Below are 24,473 nucleotides of genomic sequence, written 5' to 3' on the forward strand. Positions count from 1 at the left end.
AGCCGTGCGTGATGTGGAAAAGAACTTTGATAAGAACGCCAATTTACATTGCTCCCATGTTTGTATAGAACCCCTCGGGAGGTTCTTTTCCCACTGGTGAGCTTTATCACCGAGGCTGAAAGGGAAAAAGCGTAGCTTGAAGCTATCTTCTGAAACGCCATTGATCTTGGTTAAGTCGCAAACCCGATCAAACTGATCCAGATGCTCGAGAGGATCTTCTCCGGCTAGACCGTGAAACTTGGAGTTCTGCACCATATTGAGCAGGGAAGCTTTAACTTCAAAGTTGTTATTTTGAACTGGTGGAGCTTGAATCACGGCTCGATATTGGTGCGCATTAGCTCGGTCATTTTCTCCAACAAAGACCGGAGGAGGTTGTCTCTGAGCTGGTGGCGGTGGCGGATGAACATGGTGGGCTTGTTGCTCGTTTCTATTAGCTTGTTGTTGGTTTTGCTGAGCAAGCCGTTCGTTCCTTTGAGCCTGCTGTTGGTTAACATAGGCTTGTTGTTCATTTCTTCCTGCCTGCGCCTGATTAGGCTGAGCCTGGTGCTCGGCTTCTTGAGCCTGTTGCTCGATCCTTTGCTGTTCTGCCATTCCAAGTCTTTCAAAATGCCGTTCTCTCTCGCGAGCTCGCCTCTCAATCCTGTTGATGTTATTGTCGTATGGTAAAGGCGGTTCTGTGCTACGAGACCTGGTTTTCATGCACCTGAAATCAAAACAAGAACTTGCAAAGGAGTCAGTAAAACAAAAGAAAGTAAAGTCTTGATCTTAAGAACAAATAAGAGAATAATGCTCCCACAAGTTGGCAACGGCGCCAATTGATAACTAAGAGTTTTCACTCTTTATAGAGATTATCAATACCCCTGTCCTTGTAGTACAAGGGGTTATCAAACCAAACTTGTAGTGGAGACACTAATCTATTTTATTTGTGATCTTAAGTCAAGAGAGAATGATAAAGGTTTTAGCTAAACTAATTAACAAGTGAGTGAGCACAAAAATGAAACAAGCGATGAGATGTAAACTAAGTAAAGATGCAGATGACAAGCAAATGGTTCGATGATGATAATATATGATAAAGGCAGAAACTTTAGACAGGATACTTGACTCGGGTGCTTCCAAGATAAACGAATGGGTTAATGGATCATTTTATCAAGCGATTTCATTTAACTTAGAACTTAAGGCATGTTAATCATCTCATGAAAGTATTAAACATCTAAACTGATCCTCTTTCATACCAAAATCCCTTTTGAGAAGCACGAATCAATCAGCAATAAGATTCAGTTCAAAAATGTCATTTAAGAGAACAAACTATCACTCTCGCGAGGAAAGACTCTTAAACCTTTAACCGAGTGGTTCAGACATTTCTACAAACACTTTTGATGCGAGATATGTCTCAGATCTGAACCTCAAGTGATGTGCTTGGATCCAGCTTAGAGATCTCGTCGGTTAAAGAATGAAACATGCAAGACTAGACACCTAAACCCACTAATCTATCTTGAAAGCACCCTAATCTACCTATCTAAAGCCGCTTAAACGACTACTCACTGATCATAACGAGCTCACTAAGTCCTTTGCAAGACGTGTAGCTAGTCATGATAAGGAGTTTAATACTGGATGATAAAAGAAATAAAGAAGGAACGAGATTCTGATGCAAAAACGAGATATCGGATTAGATTAATCAAGTTTCACAAAAGAGGCAAGTTCTTAAAGCTAAAAGATGATAAGAGATAAGATGATTAGGTTTTTGGTCCTAAAATGTATTTATAGCAAAGGGAAAGTGTCGCGGGTCAGCCCGGAACAAACCGGGTACTGAGCCGCCTTCTTGGGTTGATGGGTGAGTGCCACGGTGTGTCAGAGAGTGAAGCCGAGGTCTTTATGTCGAGGAGTGCACGTGAGCCAAGATCCGAATGGAGAACTCGTGAAGAACACGTCAAGAACATGCATGAACCCTAGTCTTTGATCCATCTTCATGTGTGTGTTCTTGAGTCGTCTTGTTCTTGATTCTGGGTTTGTGACAAGGGACCTCGCCATAGAATGCCGCGGGGCTTGGTAGTCGAGGGGTTCGGGAGAACAGAGTCCGGCATGCACGCCGAGGCTATTACACCGAGGTGCATGTTCAGCACTTAGTCGTTTCCAGCTTCTTTTCTTACGTGTGCATGCCTTGATCCCAACGTGCCGAGGCGTCAGCACGAGGTCTAGTCCAAAATACTCCCAAGTTATGAGCCTTGACTTGAGCAATGTCGAGGTGATGATGCCGAGGCCTGAGAAAATACTTAGCGCGTATCGCAACTTATTTAGGCTCGTATCGACCATATTGCCTTCCGGAAGCAGTAACTTTTAACACACGACTCCAATTGCTCTGAGACCAGTTCCATAATCAAGATGACTCAATAAGCTCGAACTTTGGTGAAAAAACCGTCGGAGCTAGGGAAGCGGAGGGCTTCCTGGATTTCACATCTTTGCGCCGCATTGGATTCACCGGAAAATAAGCTTTTGGACCGATGTGAACTCCGGAGACCTTATCATTCAAAGCATTGCTCCGAATTGAGTGATTCCAAACGTTCTGAGAAGACCTTTCACAGATATCAATCTTTGATGAAGACCGGGTAAGCTAGTTCGGGCCGGAAAGGCTCCGTCCGTCGTGATCTTTGAAATCCGCTGTTCGGTTCTCGAGTACGCGCAATGCTGGTGCTTCTTCTGGAAGCCGTATCTTTCTCCTCACTGGTCCGAATTGGATGATTCCAACTATTCCGGGACCTTTGCTTGATTATCTCCAAATTTGATGCAGACCCCGCCAATTGATTCGGACTGGAAGGTTCCCAGGATTGCTGATCTTTGAAATGCGCGGGCAAGGACAGGTTTTAGTCGAGAAAAGCTTCCCACGGTAAGGAAAATGACCGAGGGCTATGTACCGCGGTAAGCTTTTTAGCCGTAAAATTCTCTCGCCTCGGCTAAAAACTTAACCCGTGGTAATTTGCACCCGATACTCGACTTTGGTTGATTTTGGTCGATCGGTAAGGGTTTTGGCCGATAATGAGCGTCCGGTAAGCTTTTTGACCGAGGTTTCTGTCCAGCCGGTACGAGTTTTGGCCGAGAAATTCCTCCAAGCGGTTTTCACCATTTTTGACCCTTTTCTTCACCGTTTTCTTTTCTTCCCCCCCTCCTAAACTTCCAAATGGCTTCCAAAGCACCTGATAAAGACTTCAAAACATGCAAAACTCTTTGGGACCTAATGCAAGCCCTAAATCCTATTTTGATGCCTAAAGACTCAATTTACATGGAAAAACACATGATGAGGACTCTAAAATGCAACTAAATGATGTAAAATATAGACATATCAGCCAAGTATCCAGACTGGCTCGCGAATCCAGTGGTTGTGAAGAAAAAGAACGGCAAATGGCGGGTCTGTGTAGATTTCACTGACCTCAACAAGGAGTGCCCAAAAGACAGTTTCCCTCTACCGCACATCGACCGGCTCGTCGAAGCCACTGCGGGAAATAGGCTGTTAACATTTATGGACGCGTTCTCCGGCTACAATCAGATCCTGATGCATCCTGATGATCGGGAAAAAACGGCATTCATAACTGATCGCGGGATATACTGCTACAAAGTCATGCCGTTCGGGCTCAAAAAACGCAGGAGCGACATATTAACGGCTCGTCAATAAAATGTTTGCGGCACAGCTCAAAAAAACCATGGAGGTATACATCGATGATATGTTAGTCAAATCACTCGAAGAGAAGGACCATGTCGCGCATCTACGAGAATGCTTCGAGCAATTGAACAAACACAACATGAAGCTAAACCCGGCGAAGTGTAGGTTCGCGGTTACCTCGGGAGAATTTCTCGGCTATCTGGTAACTCACCGAGGCATTGAAGCGAATCCCAAACAGATCAAGACATTAATCGAGATGCCCTCTCCAAGGACGAAGCGAGAAGTGCAAAGGCTCACAGGAAGGGTCGCTGCGCTAAACAAGTTTATTTCTCGTTCTACCGACAAGTGCCTACCTTTCTACGACACCCTTCGGGGATACAAGAAATTCGAGTGGGACGAGCGATGCGAAGCAGCTTTCCAAGAATTGAAGAGTTATCTGGCTAGCCCACCGATCTTGGCAAAACCTGTTGAAAGAAGGCCTCTCTTCCTCTACATCGCCGTCTCGGCTACAGCTGTGAGTGGGGTGCTTATCAGAGAAGAACGGTCCGAGCAAAAACCCATTTTCTACGTCAGCTAGACACTGACCGACGCCGAGACCCGCTACCCCCAGATCGAGAAAGTCGCCCTAGCCGTCGTAGTTTCAGCTCGCAAACTGCGTCCATATTTCCAATCACATTTGATTGTTGTGCTCGCTACACTTCCGCTGCGCTCGATCCTACACACTCCGAGCCAATCTGGTTGGCTCGCTAAGTGGGCCATAGAGCTGAGCGAGTACGACATCGAGTATCGGAACAGGTCGTCTGCAAAGTCACAGGTGCTCGCAGATTTTCTCATCGAACTCCCAGCCAAAGCATCTAACGAGCCAACCCCAGACGAGGTATGGATGCTGCACGTCGACGGCTTATCATCTAAACACGGCTCAGGAATAGGAATCCGCCTCACCTCTCCCACAGGAGAGATATTGGAGCAGTCTTTTCGCCTAAACTTCCACACCTCGAACAACGAAGCAGAATACGAAGCACTGATCGCCGGCATACGACTAGCGTAAGGAATCGGAGTTCGAAAGATACGAACCTTTTGCGATTCACAGCTCGTAGCATGTCAATTCAACGGAGAATACGAGGCGAAGGATGGACGAATGGGAGCTTACCTCAAGGTGGTCCGAGAGTTGGTGCAGAAGTTCGATGAGTTTGAGCTCACACGAATACCCTGAGGAGAAAACACCTCGGCTGACGCCTTGGCAGCACTTGCTTCGACCTCAGACCCAGATCTCCGACGGACGATTCCAGTTGAATTCATCGAACGTCCTAGCATCGAAGAGGTAGAAGGAATTGGACTTATAAATCCTCCCGAACAAGAACAAAAGAACGACGAAGCCATCGCTATGGACGAAGACGCCTCACCAGCCGAGCTGGAGTACGGCTGCGACAAAGAATGGCTCGGAGCCATCCGAGTATATATCGCCGTTGGAGAAGTGCCAACCGACAAGTGGGAAGCCCGCAAGTTAAAAGCTCAGGCCGCGCGGTATGTCCTCGTCGATGGCAAGGTGTTTAAATAGATATTCTCAGGACCTCTCATGACATGCGTCGAAGGACCGGAGGCAAGAAAGATCATGCACGAAGTGCACAGCGGCGTGTTTGGAAACCATTCTAGTGGAAGGTCGCTCGCGATCAAGATAAAACGGTACGGTTACTTCTGGCCTACGATGGTCAAGGACTGCGAGAAGTGTCAACGGCACGCTCCGACAATTCATCAACCTACCAAGCTGCTGTCATCAATTTCGTCACCTTATCCTTTCATGAGATGGTCAATGGACATAGTTGGACCTCTACATCGATCAAAGCAGAAGCGCTTTCTGCTCGTCCACACGGATTATTTTTCCAAGTGGGTCGAGGCCGATTCCTACGCAAGCATAAAGGATGTCCAAGTTGAACACTTCGTCTGGAAAAATCATCTGCAGACACGGGGTCCCCTAGAGATAGTCACCGATAACGGATCCCAGTTCATCTCGACGCGCTTTTAAGCTTTCTGCGAGAAATGGAAAATCCGTCTGAGTAAATCTACGCCAAGATACCCTCAAGGGAACGGACAAGCCGAAGCAGCCAACAAGACGATCCTAGATGGTCTGAAAAAGAGGCTCGACGCAAAGAAAGGACGATGAGTAGACGAACTCGAATGAGTCCTTTGGTCTCCTCGAACAACTCCGCGCCGAGCCACCGGAGAAACTCCATTCGCTTTAGTCTACGGAGCGGAATGCGTAATTCCGCCCGAGGTGGATTTCCCGGGTATTCGACGAAGACTTCTACAAGGACAGGAGGGCTTGAATCACTTGATGATGTTGGATGAGCTCGATCTAGTCAATGAAAGGCGCGACCAGGCTCTAATCCGAATCTAGAACTATCAACAAGCAACCGCGAGATACTACAACAAAAATGTACGTAGTCGAAGATTCAAAGAAGGAGAGCTCGTCCTTCGAAAGGTTTTCCAAAACACTGCCGAGAAGAATGCAGGAAAGCTCGGAGCAAACTGGGAAGGTCGTTACAAGATTACAAAAGTAGTTCGCCCAGGAATCTACGAACTCGCGACGGTAGCTGACAAAGCGATTCCAAGATCATGGAATGCAATGCACCTGAAGAAGTACTATCACTAAGGCTACAACACGGTCAACATGAACTACGGGACGGCTTGATCCCTGCAAAGGGTACGTAGGCAGCCCGTCCTCGGACAGGTTCAGCTGTCCCCCTCCTAAAAAGGGGGGGGGAGTGGGTACGTATACACATACCTTCATTTAACACTAAAAAGAGGGGGGGGGAGTGGGTTCAGCTGTCTCTAGAAACATTGCCACTTCAGCCAATTTTCAGTTCATTTTACATCATCTACTTATTTCATGTTCAACTCGGAATTCTAGTTCATTCATTGTCGCTTCAGCTAGTTTATCATTCTTTTTAAATTAGCAACTTATTTCATGTTCGCTTCGGATTTTTAATTTGCTCACTCATCACTTCGGCGGAATATCATACAAGTCATTACAACTTGATCGCCTCGGACCTTTGCTTGTCCTCAATTTCAGTTCAGCAGACTGAGTCTCCAAACGCCTCGTCTCGTTGCTGGCCACAACGGGACAACAAATACAAAGTTCTCTAAACGGACTTTTACCACCTTTCCTAGGACGAGGGTGCAAGTTACATCCTCTACGGATAAAAATCAAGCGCGCTATACAAGTTTCAGACCAAAAACGTATTGGTCGCCACAGTTTACTATCGCACACGAGATTATAAGTCGAGACTACATCGCTTCCTCTAAAACCGAAGTGAACTCTTAAAAAACCCGGCAGAACGTACTCACCCTCTCGGGAACGCCGGTCTATAGTCATACTCCAAAATATTGTATCCTCTTGAACTCTCGCCTCGTCAACGAGAAAACATATAACTTGCTCGAAAAATACTTCGGCGTTAATCGGAGAATTCTTTCTCAAGACAATCTAAAACAGCTCACCTCAATGAGGATCTCTCTCAGTGATAGAATGGACAAATCCCAGCAAGAGTCCCAAAATCACCTTTGGTCGATAAAAACAAAATGCCTCGTCATTGAACACGGCTCGGCGTTTCCAATAAAAGCTGCCTCAGCATTATCGCTTAACACACCTCAGTGTCACCTAAAATGGAGACGCTCCACAAATCAACTCTCAGCTCGGGATCTAGACTAAAACAGAATCCTTAGCCCGGTCTTATATCGGTCTATCGTAAACAGTTCGACCAGGAAAACAGTCGAGATCATTCTCGACACAGCTCGATAAGCCAGTCAACGACAACTCTTTCCAAACAAACAGATTTTGTAAAAATTTTCAGGTTGTCGAGGATAAACACATCAAATCCGAAAACGGCTAAGGAAAAGAAAATATAACCAAAAGCAAAATCAACAGTTAGGTGGATAAAGCCATCCAGGCATCGGTTAAACGAGAAGTTCGAGAAACAGATAAAATCATCCAAAATCTTAAGTACAAAAGCATATGAGATGAGAGATAGGGGAAAGCGGAGAGGATCAAGCCGCGGACTGCGTTTCACGCTCGGCAAGGAGGTTCGAGAGGGCCGGCGTACCCGTATTCGATCCGGTCGGATCTACGACGCCCAAGTTGGCCGCTGTCTCTTCGAGCGGCTCGTTACCAAGGCTGGTGTGTACCGATTCCGACGATACAAGCGAGAAAACCAGCTCACCTCGAATCTTGGAGGCAATGCGCTCGTACCCATCGTCGTCGGAGTACTCGCTCTCCTAGCTCTTTAGCTGCGCCTCCTCATCATCGAGCGTTGGGGCGTTCGGTTTCTTCAGGACGGCAATCATCGCAAGGTTGCCCTTGATTTGCCCCAGCTCGTTCTCGTCGGTTTTGGCCTTCTCGAGCTTGGCCAAGCCTTCCTCTACCTTGGCGAGGCGCTCCTGAAACTTAGCCGTCAGCTCTCGCCTTACTTCCTTCTTCGCATGCTTGACCTTGGCGTTAAACAAGGCATCCTTAGCCGCGATACGCCTTTTGAGCAACGCCACCTCGGCGCTTTTGGCTCTCCTAGCCTCCTCGAGGCGAATAACCGAGGCAGAGACCTTGTCAACATCGGCACGGAGAACTATCTTCTCCTCTTCCAGCCTCGACACCCTAGTCATCGCCTCGTCCAGCTTCCCCTTCGCCTCCGCGGTCTCGTTCCGAGCCTCGTCCAAGCGGAACGATGGCCGTTACAAACTGCGAAGAATGATGCGCGTTAAACACTTAGTGAGAATTCGATAAAATAAGGAGAGCAAACAGAATATACCTTGGTACCGCGCTGCGCCATCGCGCCGTACGACCTCGGCCTCCTCAGCTTCTCAGGAGGAGGAAGACGCGTGTTCGCATTATTAACACGCGCGAACATTACTGCCGAGGCATCAGGGTTGTCGACGACCAGCTTGCGTGCAGCGGGATCACCGGGAGCCGGCTTGCGCTTCTTCTTGTACGGCTCGTCCTTTTGGATAGCAACGCCCTTCCCCTTATCAGCAGCCGAACATTTTCGGCTAGGATCGTGCTTCTGTACAACCGAAGTCGGGGGCCTCGACGACTTCGGAAGAGCCAAAATAGCTGAGTTTGAAGGAGTTTTACTCCGCGCCGCCGAGTCATCTTTGGGCGCCTCGGGAATAATCTCGCCCGGTTCCACCTCGGCCGCTGTTTCTTTGTCGGACGCCTTGGCAACGTTTGCCTCCGCACCTCGGACCGTGCCTTCACCTTCACGGCTCGGCGGATCGGTCTGAGGGATAGCCTCGGTCTTTGTTTGAGTCGCCTCGGCGGCTCGTCTCGCAGCTTCCTCTTCTTCACGTCTTTTCTTGTGTCTAGCAAAGAATTTGAAGAAGAAGAGCTAACAGGAACTCCGGCAAGAATGGCTCGTGCTCTTTCCACTTTCTCGAATGAAAAATGCTTCCTCCAATTAACTCTCTGAGCCGCAAGAGAATCTCGAACAACAAAGAGGTCGTCGGGAATCGGGGGAAAAATGTTCCGAACTGCAAAAACAACAGGGGAACAATCAGCTCGATAAGAAAAGTATATAAAATAAATAGTTCTGAGCCGAGGCGGTTTTGGTTTTATGAACGTAGTCATCTCCAACTGACGCCTCGTTCACCAAGACATAGAAAAAGCGTTCGGTCCAGAACTGATCCTTTCTTGGAAAGCCACCTATAATCCGACGGTTGGACTTGTTGGAAATATAGAATCTATCTCCCTTCGGAGCTTTCTGATTTCCAGCAAGTTCAGCAGGTGATTCAGTTCAATATTGAGCCCGCATTCGAAGCTTCGAACCAAAATGCCGATCATGTGCGGCAGACCCCTCGGCATGATCTGCCCGATTGAAATCCCATGTTTCCAGAGATACTCAAGGATAACGCCGGGGATCGGGAACCAGAGAAAACAAAGCTCGAAGAACGTCTCGTACAGAGTAAAGTGATTCTCAGGAGGTTTGTCGGCTTGGTCAGTCTTCTCTGGAAGGACAAACTTTACCGCCTCGGATATCCCGAAACAACATCTCAATGCCTCGAGTGAGTCAGGGGAGGAGAGCGTAGAGCCGGGCGGGTCAGGTTTTTGCCTTTTCGCCCTTTTCCCTCGCCCAGATGAAGAAGCACCTCGGGACGCCATGAGACGTTCTAATTCACGCTTCGCCTCGAACAGATCAAAGGGAAAAGCTTCTTCCTTGGCTTTCACTGCGGCATGATTAACATCGTCGTCGAGAGCGAGACCCTGAGGGCGGCTCGTCGAAACCGACGACTTGTCATCTAGAGAGCGAGCGCCTGACGGATTCGAACGATTCGACGCCTCGTTGCTTTCGGACGAACGGTGGGAAGGGCTCGGCGAGACAGACGCCTCGGAGGATCCTGATACACCCCTTGATAACTAAGGTTTTTAAATGTCTTAGATGGGTTATCAATCCCCTTGTCAAGGTAGTATAAGGGGTGTCAATCCATATGTGTGGTAGTTAGGCACTAGTTTATAAGACAAGTTCTTAAGTCAAGTGAAACAAGAAAGATTTGGTGACAAGTAACAACTGACAATATAAACAAGAAACAAACAAGCAATGATAAGGAAGTAATTAAAGCAAGCTCAACAAGATGATGGTGATAATAAAGATGATAAAAGCTAAACCTCTAGATGTGATCATTGATTAGGGTGCTTTAGATATTAAATCATGATGCTAAGAACATAATGCAACACTTTAGTCTCGGCTTCTTAATCAGATTAATTCATTCACATGACAATAATCCTTTTGCTAATCACTTAATCAAGTCTAACAACCATTAGATATAATCAAGCAATCAACAAGCATAATGCATCAAGCCTAATAAGTGACCAAACAATCTCTCAACCAAGAAGACTGAATCTTACACAGAAAGACATAGCAAGCAATCACATGATCTCAAACATTTCAACTTAGAACTCTAATCTAGACTAATCCTCTCATGAAGGCATTAATCTCTACACTAATCCACTTTCAAACCAAATCATCATTTGTGAAATATGAATCAATGAGCATTAAGAAACAGTTCTAATATGTCATTCATGCATTTAACAAATCATTCCCATGATGAAAAAGGCATAAACCCTTAAGTTAGCTCATTCAAGCATTTCATCAAACACCTTGTGGGTGGAGAAATGCCTAAGTTCTAGATCAAGCTTATAATGAGAGATCTAGCATTAAGAGCAGCTAACTAAGGAAATGAAATGAGAATCTAGACCCTAAACATCACAAATCAACATCTAAGCACCCTAATCTACACACCTAAAAGCTTAAAAGATGACTACTCACTAATTATGAAGAACACATCTAATCTTTTGCAAGAGATGATGTTAATCATGATTAGAAGCAGAAATGAGATGATGAGATGATAAGAAACAGACTTAGATTGATTAAATCCTTCAGATATATCTTAACAAACTCGTTTTTTGACAAAAGGGGAAAGAAAATTAGAGAGAAACTAAGATAGAAGATAAGATATTAGGGTTTTCTCCAAAAAGCTATATATACTAAGTGCTAATGGACCGGGTCAGCCCAAGACAAACTGGATCCTGACCCGGCCTTGATGGATAGTGGTGTGGTTTGCCACGGTCAGATGATGCTTGGCCAGACCGTGGCAACCTGATAGTGTCAAAGTTCTTGGACAGATTCTTCATGATCAAGGTTGCCATGGCTTGATGACACCATGTATAGTCGCCGTGTCTCTTCTTTTCTGGGTTTGGGTGATGAACTTCTTGGATTTCCACGGTCTAGTAGCTCTTGGTCAAGCCGTGGCAAGTGGTCGTGTGAAACGCCGAAGAAGTGTACAAAGTTGCCACGGCCAAGTCCTAGGCCGTGGCATGGAAACCGTGTCAAGTGCCGAATGTTTGTAAAATCCTTCCCGGCCAAATGTTACTTTGCCACGGTCAAGTGTAGACCGTGGCATGAAGATCGTGTCAAACGCCGAAGGACTGCAATTAAGTGCCACGGTCAGGTGTGGACCGTGGCATTCCATCGTGGCATCTTTCCCTTAGCTCGCATCGTTCAGGGCTCCTCGGACCACTTCGCGTTCAGGGAAGCGTAACTTCTAAGATATTTGTCCGAATTGTGTGCTTCCGGTTTCAGAGGATAGAGGACTCATATATCTTCAACTTTGGTGAAGGAAGCTTCGGTGCTTGGGAAGTGGAAGGTTTCCTGGAGGGCTCATCTTCGCAGTGCATTTACACGATCAGAGAAGAGCGTCTAGACATGTGTCCATTCCGGAGACGTTATCTTCTTTCTCATAGTTTTGAATTTAATGATCTCGGACGTTCTGGAAAGAGGACTCAATTATCTCGGATTCTGATGAAGGCCCTGTAAACTGAATCGGTCTGGAAGTGCACCGTCCTTCACATTCTTCGGAGCTCATCGGCTTGGTCCAAAACGGCAGCAAGACAGGAGTTTCTTCCGAAGAGCTTAACTTTCTACTCACGCTTCCGAATCCTATGAATCCACTTGCTCTGAAACCATGATCCAATCTTCGCCAACTTTGATGAGCCCTCGACAGCTGAATCGGACCGGAAGGTTCCCCGGAGAGGCGATCATTCAGGAGTATCGGATTGCTCCGGAATGGATGCGAGAGAGATCTGTCTTCCGGTGACCTTATCTTTCAGCTCCGTGCTCCAAATGCCCTGATTCAACCTGTCCTGGGTTCGTGACTCAATTATCGCCAACTTAGCTGAAGACCCTGTAAGCTGAATCGGCCGGCAAGAGCTTCCGGTGACGCGATTTCGGAAATGTATCTGCATCCGGGATTTTTGGCCGAGAGACTTGACCGCGGTACGTGTTTTTGGCCGAGAAAGCTACCCGCAGGAAGGATTTTGGCCGAGAATCATCGGCCATCAGTACATCATTTTTCTGAGAAACCCAAAATTGCTCCTTTTCACCATTTTTGATAAGTTCAACTCCATTTCTTCATCTGAATCACATCCTCCACTCCAAATAAACTCCAAAAGCACCTGTTTAACACTCCAAAACATGCAAAACTCTCTTGGACCTAATGCAATCTCCTAAGTCCTAAAACAATGCCTAAAGATCTCAAATGCATGCAAATGAGACATGATTTGGACTAGAATATGTACATTAAATGATGCAATTTATGAATATAACAACTCCCCCACACTTATCCTTTGCTTGTCCTCAAGCAAAAAGAACAAATGAGAGAGAGAGAGGTTGAATGCATTGGGAGTTCATATTTCTTTTTTGAGAGAAGTGATCACAAAGAGAATTCAAGTTCATGCTCAATATGCAATGCAAAACTATACTTTGGTGTATCAACTCAACAGTAATCTCCACAAGTTCTCCTATTCCTCAACTCTTTAACATTCATTAAGCTTTTTACCAAGTGGATCAAATGATGCATTGTTTAAACAAACATAGTTTGGCTAGGGTGAGGTTATGAGACTAAAATGATCTCATCAATGCCTGAGTGGGTTCAATGCAGCAAAAGGATCTCTCTATGAATGACCAAACTTTGGCAGAATGCTAAAGGTAAAAGGCAACCTATGCATACAAGGGCAAGGACTCATCCCACCCCACACTCTACTCAAAGTTTCCTCACTTGCTTACTTTTCACAATCATTCTTCTCTCACTAGGGGATTCTCTTTTCCTTTTCATACACAAGTCTTGGAGTTCAAACTTTCCATAGCTCTTTTTCACTTTCTTTTGTAACCTCTAACCTCTTTTTCTTTCTTTTTAAAACATTTGAGCTCTTTGGCTTCTTTTCTTTTCACTTAGAGGCTAGACTCTTTCTTTTCAAAACACTAGAGCTCACTTTCTTTGACTCAAAACTCCAAGACTGATTTCTTTTCTTTTTCTATCCCCTAGTTCTCACCATTCTCCTTTTATTTCCACTCATCTCTCCTTTTTCCACTCACCAACAAGTATTCCCCCACACTTAGTTCTTGCCAAATCTCTCAGCTCCTTGATGATGGAACTTAGCACTCAATGAGACTTGCCCTTGTGGCCCTAAACCTAACACTTTCTGCTAAGTTTGGTCCAAGGTGGCCTCTCAATCACACACAAACAATTGGCTTGAAAGAAGGATGGGTTCAGGGTGAGAAAAACTGATCTATTATGCAGATTCAGCTATTTGAGCTAAGGAAGAGGATGGTAAAAACAGGATTCTAGCTCAAATATGTATATTGGTATCCACAAGCTTATTCAAACAATGCACCAAATGATAATTTCAAGTCAAGTTCAGGGTTTTCACTTATTAGAGTTGAGTTCAATTCAAACTTGCTTCTCAGATTCAAATCATTTCAAGCCTTGCAAGCACAAAAATCATTTCACAAGCATATTTGGTACAAATTTTCAAAGTGATGTACTCTCAAGGAAAAACTATCATTACTCCCAGAAAGATGCAACCTATATGATGCAAACTAGACTCAATCCTAAAAAATGTGAATGCAACTACATGATCATTTTTTGTGATTTGTTTTTTGATTTTTCAATTTTTTTGGTTTTTATATGCACTTAGATGCAAACTCAAGATGCAAATCAAACTAAGAACAAGAGAAAACATGATTAGTAAACACAAAACCCCTCCCCCACACTTAAATAACACAGTCCCTTGTGTTATAAAAGCATAAGAGAGGAGTGAAAGGCAAAAGCAAGAAAGATGCAAAATGAGAAATAAAGAACTAGATGCATATGTACAAGGAGTTTGGAGTGTTACCAGATTGGTTTTTGATGGAATGGAGGCATTGGAATTGTGAATCTCAGGGGGCTAAACATCACTGGAGGTGTCCTAGTTTTGATGCTGCTCCTTGCACTGATCTGAGCGTGCTTGTAGTGAGGGCTGGAGCTCGTTTTTGTGCATTGTTCCTCTTGCCACCCCCTGTTGCCACGGTCTGGAAGCTCCTCTGGACAGCCCGTGTCATTCTTTTGTTCTTCCTCTAACACATTGCCACGGCTTAGATGTGACCATGGCAAAGAGACCATGGCAAAAGCCGAAGGTTCTGCTGCCTTAAAACATGTTGCCACACCTTGAATCTACCAGTGGCATTCCTCTCGTGACAAAAGCCGAATGGTGGTCTATTCAAAATTCAACTTGCCATGGTTCAATTCTGGGCGTGGCAATCTCCCCATGGCAATCACCGAAGGTTGGCATCCAAGAAAAAGCCTCATGCCACGCCTGGGTCAAGCAGTGATTCATGGCCATGGCAAACTGTGAACTTAGCCAAATTTTGCATTTCCTTGCATCTTGTCCACCATTCCTTGAGGATAAGACTTTTTAGGGTCTCAGGGCTATCAATCCCCTTGTCAATGTAGCATAAAGAGGTTTATCAATCCAGATGTGGTGTTAGACACTAAGCTATATGATCAAGTTCTTAATTCAAGCAAACAAGAGTGGGTTTTGATTAATCTAGAGACAACTATAAACATAAACAAGATTAAAGACTAATGACAATGACAAATGATATGAATATGATATGATGGAGGCATGAGATTCTAGACATGATAGTTGGTTAGGGTGCTTTGGTGTTAAACTAGAAATGCTGATGACAATGATGAGACATGATTCAAATGATTAAGAACTCTAATCTAGGTTAATCCTCTCATGAAGGTATTAACCCCTATACTAATCCATTTTCAAACCAAATTCCTATTTGTGAAATATGAATCAATATGCATTAATAAACAGTTCTCAATGATCATTCAAGCATTTAACAAATCATTCCCATGATGAAAAATTGCTTAAACCTCTAACACAACTCTTTCAGGAATTTCATCAAACACTTTTGGTGCATGAAATTCCCAGAATCTAGATCTCAAGTGATTATCAAGGATCTAGCATAGAGAACAGTTGTTTAGAGAAATGAATCAATGAATCTAGCCCTAAGCACTCCTAATCTAACACTTTAGCACCCTAACCTACACATCTAGAACCTCATTAGGGTAACTACTCACTAATCATGATCAACACACTAGATCCTTTGCAAGATGTGTTGTTAATCATGATTAGAAGTTGATTTTGATGATAAGAAATGATCAACAAGAAGGAAAGAAACTGCAAATCGATTTTAAACTCTCTAAAAACAAAGTGCATTCAGTAGTTTTTCACAAAAGGGGAAAGAAGACTAAAAGTAGATTCAGTCTTTTCTACAAATTAGGTCTAAAAACCTTATAAAGGAGGCTTGGGCGAACCGGGTCAACCCGGAACAAACCGGGTACTGACCCGGCCTTGATGGGCAAAGAAGGGTTTGCCACGGTCTGGTGCATCCTTGGTGTGACCGTGGCATTCCTGACCGTGTCAAAGTCTTTACTTGTGTTCTTGGTTCATTTTGATGCCACGGTCTGATCAAGCTTCATCTGGAACTCGTGGCAAGCTACCGTGTCAAACGCCGAAGATGTGTAAAGGTTGCCACGGTCAAGCCTCCAGACCGTGGCATTCAGACCGTACCAAGACCCGCATGCATGTGAAGTCCTTCCCAGCCGAGTATAGGTTTGCCACGGTCAAGCCTCCAGACCGTGGCGTTCAGACCGTGCCAAGAGCCGAAGCTGTGTAGAAGTTGTCTCCAGCCACTTGTTCATTTGCCACGGTCAAGTCCCAGACCGTGGCATTCAGCTCGTGCCAATCGCCGAAGGTATGTAAAGGTTTCCACGGTCAAACCCCCAGACCGTGGCATTTAGGCCGTGTCAATCGCCGAAGGTTGCAAGATTCTTCTCAGCCAAGTGTATGCTTGCCACGGTCAGGTGTAGACCGTGGCATGAAGATCGTGTCATTGGCCGAGGGTGCACAAAAGTTGCCACGGCCAAGTGTGGACCATGGCATTCTATCGCGGCATGCTTAACTTGGTCGCTTTGGGCTGTCTGGACCATCTGGCATTCGGGAGAGTGTAACTTCCTGGAGACTTGTCCGAATTGAGTGATTCCGGTTGCCGAAGACAGAGGACTCATTTATCTACAACTTTGGTGAAGGACGTTTCGATGCTTGGGAAGTTTAAGGCTTCCTGGAGGGCACATCTTTGCAGTGCATTTACACGACCAGAGAGAGGCGTCTAGACATGTGTCCATTCCGGAGACCGTATCTTTCTGCTCAAAGCTCCGAATTGACTGATCTCGGATGTCTGGAAAGAGGACTCAAATGTCTCTGATTCTCATGAAGGCCCCGGAAACTGAATCGGCCTGGAAGTGCACCGTCTTGCGCATCCTTCAGAACTGATCTGCTCGGTCTGGAACAGCTGCGAGACAGGGGTTCCTTCCGACGAGCTTAACTCTCTGCTCACGCGTCCGAATCCCATGATTCCAATTGCTATGAAACCGTGATCAAGTCTTCTCCAACTTCTATGAAGCACCCGCCATCCGAATCGGACCGGAAGGCTCCCCGGACAGGCGATTTCTGAGACACGTTCACACCCGGAGATTTTGGCCGATACACTTCATTCGCGGTACATGAAAATGGCCGGTAAAGCTTCCCGCGGTACATGAAAAAGGCCGGTAAAACCTTCCTGGCCAGCGAGAATGGCCGATAACCTCCCAAGACCCGATTTTTCCACTTTTCAAGCTTTGCTCACCATTCCACCTCCTGGATTCATCTTTTCAGCTCCATATTCACCTGATAGACACTCAAAACATGCAAAGACTCATTGGGACCTAATGCATCTCCTAAGTTCTAAAACAAACCCTAAGGACCTAAAATGCATGAAATAAAACATGATTTGGAATGATTTATGCAACCTAAATGATGCAAATTATGAACATATCAACTCCCCCACACTTGTCCTTTGCTTGTCCTCAAGCAAAAAGAGCAAATGAGAGAAAGAGGTTGTATGCAATGGGAGTTCACATTTTCTTTTTGAGAGAAGTGATCACAATGAGAATTCAAGTTCATGCTCAATTATGCAATGCAAAGTCATACTCAGATATATGTCAACTCAGCAAGGAATCTCCACAAGTTCTTCTCTCTCTCAACCCTTTCACATTCATTAAGCTTTTATCAGGTGGATCTCATGATGCAAGGTTTAAACAAGCTGGTTTGGCTAGGGAGAGGCTATGAGATTAAAATGATCTCAATCAGTGCTCAAGTGGGTTTAATGCAGCAAAGGGATCTCTCTATGAATGATCAAACTTTGGCAGAATGCTAAAGGTAAAAAGCAACCTATGCATACAAGGGCAAAGACTCATCACTGATAACTAAGGTTTTTAAAGCCTTAGATGGGTTATCAATCCCCTTGTCAAAGTAGTATAAGGGGTGTCAATCCATATGTGTGGTAGTTAGGCACTAGTTTATGTGATAGGTTCTTAAGTCAAGTAATCAAAGATGAGTTTTGTGAAACCAGCAACAAGAAAGCATAAAACAAGAAACAAACAAGCTATGATTAATGAACTAAGCAAGCAAACAAAACAAGATGATGGTGATTAAGCAAATGATAAAAGCTAAACCTCTAGATGTGATCATTGATTAGGGTGCTTTAGATATTGAATCATGATGCTAAGAACATAATGCAACACTTGCTACTCTTTAGTCTAGGCTTCTTAATCAGATTAATTCATTCCCATGACAATAATCCCTTTGCAAATCACTTAATCAAGTCTAACAACCATTAGATATAATCAAGCAATCAGCAAGCATAATGCATCAAGCCTAATAAGTGACCAAACAATCTCTCAACCAAGAAGACTGAATCTTATACAGAAAGACATAACAAGCAATCACATGATCTCAAACATTTCAACTTAGAACTCTAATCTAGACTAATCCTCTCATGAAGGCATTAATCTCTACACTAATCCACTTTCAAACCAAATCATCATTTGTGAAATATGAATCAATGAGCATTAAGAAACAGTTCTAATAAGTCATTCATGCATTTAACAAATCATTCCCATGATGAAAAAGGCATAAACCCTTAAGTTAGCTCATTCAGGCATTTCATCAAACACTTTTGGTGCATGAAATGCCTATGAACCCAGATTTCACTTTCCCAAGGAAATCTGGCATTAGGAGCAACTAACTAAGGAAATGGAATGAGAATCTAAACCCTAAACATCACCAATCAAACATCTAAGCACCCTAATCTACACACCTAGAAGTTTAAAAGATGATTACTCACTAATCATGAAGAACACATCTAATCTTTTGCAAGAGATGATGTTAATCATGATTAGAAGTAGAAATGAGATGATGAGATGATAAGAAACAGACTTGGAATGATCAAATCCCTTCAGATATCTCTTAATCAAAAACGTTTTTACCCTCAAAAGGAAAGAAAACTAGAGAGAAAACTAAGTAGAAGATAACATACTTGGGTTTTTCTCCCAAAAAACTATATATACCTAGTGCTAATGGACCGGGTCAGCCCAGGACAAACTGGGTACTGACCCGGCTCAGTTGGGTCAAGTGGAAATCCTGCGGGTCAGTCCAGTATGTCCCAGGTCGCACACCTAAGTCGCAGTAGATGAAGACTTGTCTTGTGAAGCCTGAATCGCCTTGTCTTAGCCGCACGCCTAAGTAGGAGTGTTTTGCGAGTGCTGCTGCGGCTTGGTCTCCTTCCTCTCCAACTCGCAGGGCTAAGGCGGTTTCTGGGGAATGTACAAACTGTGCGGGTTGGTCTCTATTGCACCTAGGTCGCAGGCTCAAGTCGGAGTGATTTGCGAGTGTTGCTGCGGCTTGGTCTCCTTCCTCTCCAACTCGCAGCATCCAGAGCAGCTTAGACCACTTCGCATTCCGGAGAGTGTAACTCCTATGAGACTTGTCCGAATTGAATGATTTCGGTTGCAGAAGACAGAGGACTCATTTATCTCCAACTTTGGTGAAGAAAGCTTCGGTGCTTGGGAAGTGTAAGGCTTCCTGGAGGGCACATCTTTGCAGTGCATGTACACGACCAGAGAGAGGCGTCTAGACATGTGTCCATTCCGGAGACTGTATCTTTCTGCTCATAGATCCGAATTGAATGATCTTGGACGTTCTGGAAAGAAGGCTCAAATGTCTATGGTTCTCATGAAGGACCCGGAAACAAAATCGGCCTGGAAGTGCACCGTCCTTCGCATCCTTTAGAACTGATCTGCTCGGTCCGGAATACCTGCGAGACTGGGGTTCCTTCCGACAAGCTTATCTCTCTGCTCACGCGTCCGAATTCCACGATTCTACTTGCTAAGAGACCGTGATGCAATGCTCTCCAACTTCTATGAAGCACCCGCCGTCTGAATCGGACCGGAAGGCTCCCCGGACAGGCGATCATTCAGGGGTATCGGATTGCTCCGGAATGAGTGCGAGACCTGTTCGTCTTCCGATTACCATATCTTTCAGTTCTGTGGTCCAAATGCCTTGATTCCAACTGTTATGAACTCTTGACTCAATTATCTCCAACCTTTATGAAGACTCCGACAGCTAAATCTGACCGGAAGGTTCCCCGGACAGGCGATTTCGGAAACGTGTCTGCACCCGGAGATTTTGGCCGAGAGACTTGACCGCGGTACGTGTTATTGGCCGAGAAAGCTACCCGCGGGAAGGATTTTGGTCGAGAACCTTCGACCTTCAGTACACCATTTTGCCGAGAAACCCAAAATTGCTCCTTTTCACCATTTTTGATCATTCCAACTCCATTTATTCATCTGAATCACATCATCCACTCCAAATTGGCTCCAAAAGCACCTGTTTAACACTCCAAAACATGCAAAACTCTCTTGGACCTAATGCAATCTCCTAAGTCTTAAAACAATGCCTAAAGACCTAAAATGCATGCAAATGAGACATGATTTTGACTAGAATATGTACATTAAATGATGCAATTTATGAATATATCAACTCCCCCACACTTATCCTTTGCTTGTCCTCAAGCAAAAAAATCCTCACTTTTCACTCTCATTTTCCTCTCACTAGGGGATTTACTTTTCACTTTTCCTCTCAAGTCTTGGAACTCAAACTTTACACAGCTCTTTTTCTTTTACAACTTCTAGCCTCTTCTTTCTTTCTTAACAAAACATTTGAGCCTTTTGGCTTCTTTTCTTCCTTTTTTACTTAGAGGTTAGACTCTTTCTCTTCAACAAACCAGAGCTCACTTTCTCAAAACACCAAGACTGATTTCTTTTTCTTTCATTCCCCTAGCTATTTTCACTCTCTCTTTCCTACTCATCTCACCTTTTTCCACTCACCAAAAAGTCTTTTCCCCTACACTTATTCCTTGCCAAAACTTTCAGTTCCTTGATGTTGGAACACAGCACTCAATGAGACCTGCCCTTGTCGCTCTAAACCTAACACTTTCTGCTAAGTTTGATCCAAGGTGGCCTTTCAATTCACACACAAACATTGGCTTGAAAGAAGGATGGGTTCAAGGTATGGGAACTGATCCATGATGTGGATTCAGCTACTTGAGCTAAGGAAAAGAGTGGTAAAAACAATGGTTCTAGCTCAAGTATGTATATTGGTATCCACAAGCTTTTTTTTTTTCAAACAATGCATCACAAGATATTTTCAAGTCAAGTTCAAGGTTCCCACTTAATTAGAGTTGAGTTCAATTCAAACTTGCTTCTCAGATTCAAATCATTTCAGACTTTGCAAGCACAGAAAAAGATTCACAAGCATATTCAATTCAAGTTCTCAAAGTGATGTACTCTCTAGAAAACCTATCATTACTCCTTGCAAGATGCAACCTATATGCAAATGCAATCTAGACTCAATCCTAAAAACTGAGAATGCAACTACATGGTCATTTTTTATTTTTTTTTGGTTTTTATATGCACTTAGATGAGACTACATGAATATGCAACTAAAATGTGACTCAAGACTCAAAGTGTAAAATAAGAAAAGAGAAAACATGATTAGTAAAGGATGAAACTCCTCCCCCACACTTAAATAACACAGTCCCCTGTGTTATAAAAGCATGAGAAAGGAGTTTAAAACAAAGTAAACAGGTAAAATGCAAAAGAAAAAGAAAGATCTACATGTTATTTACAAGGTTTTGAGTGTTTACCTCAATTGCTGAGGTTTGAACCCGAGCTATGTCTCCTTCCCTTTCTATTGCCACGGTCTGTTGTTTCCCGTGTCAAACTCCTCGTGGCAGTGCTCATTTCTTGGTCAAACCCTCCAAATCTTTGCCACGGTCAAACCTTTAGCCCGTGTCTTGTAGCCGTGGCAAACCTCGAATCCATGCCTTTGTTAAACTTTGTGTTGCCACGGTCAAGTGTTTATCCGCGTCTCGTGGCCGTGGCAAAAACCGAATCAAAACTTAGCCCTCTTTTCTTTTGCCACGGTCACCTTCCATCTCGTGTCATTACCACCGTGGCAAAGGCCGAACCAGAGTTGTGCACCATTTGCTGTGCCACGGCCAGGCTCTGACCCCGTGTCTTGTACCTCGTGGCAAATCCCGAGCCTTGGACATCTTTCATTCCTTTGCCGCGGCCACATCTTCTTCCCGTGGCAACTTATCGTGGCAAACCCCGAGCCCTGGACATCACTCATCTTTTTGCCACGATCTGGTCTTGAGACCGTGATTATCTCCCCGTGGCAACACAAAGATGCTTGCCACGCCTTGTTTCCGACCGTGGTCTGTACCCATGTCAACGGCCGAGTCAAGCTTGCCTCCATTCCTTCACCTCTTTTCATCATGCATTCACTTTCCAAGGGTTTAGACTCAAACCTATAACCTGTAGACACTTAAACAAACCCATAAAAACATCCTAAAACATAAAAAGAAAGGAATCAAAAGATCAAAAGCATATTTACAAAGGATAAGCTTGGGGTGTCTCCCAAGAGCACTTTTTTTAATGTCTCTAAGTTTGACTTTGGTAACCTGATTAGCAGGCTGGTGGATCAAGAAGGAAAACTGATGTAGCTTCCTCCTTCCCTTGTGAAACTAAGTAATGCTTGATTCTCTGTCCATTCACCACAAATTCCTGACCATTCCTCCCTTCTAAGACAATGGCACCATAAGGCCTTACTTCAAGAACTTTGAAAGGTCCAGACCACCTAGACTTAAGCTTTCCTGGAAACAACTTAAGTCTGGAGTTGTAAAGCAAGACCAAATCACCATGCTTGAACTCTCTCTTCAGAATCTTTTGATCATGCAGAACCTTGGTTTTCTCCTTATAGATCTTTGAGCTTTCAAAAGCCTCAAGCCTAATCTCCTCAAGTTCATGGAGTTGCATGATCCTTTTCTCTTGAGCTGTCTTGATATCAAAGTTTATAAACTTCACAGCCCACATAGCTTTGTACTCCAACTCAATAGGAAGGTGGCAGCTCTTCCCATATAGCAAACTGAATGGTGATGTTCCAATTGGAGTTTTGAAGGCAGTCCTGTAAGCCCATAATGCATCATCTAGCCTTTTGCTCCAATCCTTTCTGCTTGAGCTAACAGTCCTCTCAAGAATGGCCTTGATCTGTCTATTGGATACTTCAACCTGGCCACTAGTTTGAGGATGATATGGAGTAGCTATCTTGTGTTTAACTCCATACTTTCTCAATAAACCTTCCAGAGTCTTGTTCACAAAATGGGATCCTCCATCAGAGATGACAACCCTTGGAACTCCAAACCTTGGGAAGATGATGTTCTTGAACAGCCTCACTACAACCTTGGAATCATTGGTAGGGGAAGCAATTGCCTCAACCCATTTGGACACATAGTCCACAGCAACAAGTATGTATTGATTTCCATAGGATGAAATGAAAGGCCCATAAAGTCAATCCCCCAGCAATCAAAGATCTCAACCTCTAGAATGGGGTTTTGAGGCATCTCACTTCTCTTAGATATGTTCCCATGCCTCTGACAGGCATCACATGCTGAGACCACCAACTGGGCATCTTTGAACATTGTAGGCCACCAAAACCCACTTTGAAGAACCTTTGCCACAGTTTTGAATGCCCCCATGTGACCTCCAAAAGCAGAACCATGACATTCTTGCAACACAGGTTGCATCTCCTCTTCAGCAAGACACCTTCTGTAAAGCTGATCCTTGTTCAGAACATAGAGGTAGGGCTCATCCCAATAGTATCTCTGGACATCTCTGAAGAACTTTTTCCTCTTGTAAGCATCCAATTCAGGAGGCTCCACCCCACATGCAAGATAGTTCACTATGTCTGCAAACCAAGGCATCCTCCTTTCTTGAATGCTCTCTACTTCCTCAAATTCCAAGTAGGAATGGAGCACCATCAGAGACTCTTCAGGCAAAGCATCATCTATGGGGACTTTTTCTTCAATCCTCAGCCTTGAGAGATGGTCTGCAGCACCATTCTCAATCCCCTTTTTATCAAGCACCTCCATATCAAACTCTTGGAGCAATAAAACCCATCTCAACAGCCTTGGCTTGGCATCTTTCTTGGTCATCAAGTACCTGAGGGCTGCATGATCAGTATACACAATGACCTTTGATCCCACCAGGTAGCTTCTGAACTTATCAAAGGCAAAAACTATTGCCAGCATTTCCTTTTCAGTTCTAGCATACTTTTCTTGGGCAGAGTCAAGTGTTCTACTGGCATAGTAGATCACATGCAGCTTCTTGTCTTTCTTTTGTCCAAGTACTGCTCCAACAGCAAAGTCAGAAGCATCTGTCATGACCTCAAAAGGTAGAGACCAGTCTGGTGCCTGAACTATTGGTGCACTAACCAATGCCTCCTTGATCAACTTGAAGGCTTCTTCACATTCAGCATCAAAGATGAAATCCACTTCCTTACACAACAGTCTTGTTAAGGGCCTGGCAATCCTTGAGAAGTCCTTTATGAATCTTCTATAAAACCCTGCATGACCCAGGAAGCTCCTTATCCCTTTAACTGAAGTGGGGGTTTGCAGATTCACCATCACCTCCACCTTTGCCTTATCAACCTCAATACCCTTTTCAGAGATCTTGT

At 44.5% G+C, this 24,473-nt stretch overlaps 1 protein-coding gene across 1 annotated transcript; it reads right to left on the bottom strand.

The window, feature by feature from the left end:
* Positions 1–7,921: 7,921 nt before the first annotated feature.
* Positions 7,922–22,217, bottom strand: LOC112084568 (uncharacterized protein At3g60930, chloroplastic-like). The gene is made up of 6 exons (XM_024153717.1): positions 21,888–22,217; positions 9,462–10,049; positions 9,256–9,396; positions 9,099–9,166; positions 8,449–8,998; positions 7,922–8,347 (listed from the first exon to the last, which is right to left on the bottom strand). Exons 1-6 carry the CDS (start codon positions 22,215–22,217, stop codon positions 7,922–7,924), a joined length of 2,103 nt encoding a protein of 700 aa, XP_024009485.1.
* Between the last annotated feature and the right edge of the window lie 2,256 nt (positions 22,218–24,473).

This window comes from Eutrema salsugineum, unplaced genomic scaffold, assembly GCF_000478725.1.
Source record: "Eutrema salsugineum unplaced genomic scaffold, Eutsalg1_0 scaffold_4, whole genome shotgun sequence".
In the NCBI taxonomy this organism is placed as follows: domain Eukaryota; kingdom Viridiplantae; phylum Streptophyta; class Magnoliopsida; order Brassicales; family Brassicaceae; genus Eutrema; species Eutrema salsugineum.

What these genes read in the sequence shown, in the direction of transcription:
- LOC112084568 (XM_024153717.1), bottom strand. Translation starts at nt 22,217, where the DNA reads ATGGAGGCAAGCTTGACTCGGCCGTTGACATGGGTACAGACCACGGTC. An exon ending in CGCACATGATCGGCATTTTG is followed by an intron (nt 9,397 to 9,461) that starts GTTCGAAGCTTC and finishes GCTGGAAATCAG; the next exon opens with AAAGCTCCGAAGGGAGATAG. An exon ending in TGGCGCAGCGCGGTACCAAG is followed by an intron (nt 8,348 to 8,448) that starts GTATATTCTGTT and finishes CGCTTGGACGAG; the next exon opens with GCTCGGAACGAGACCGCGGA.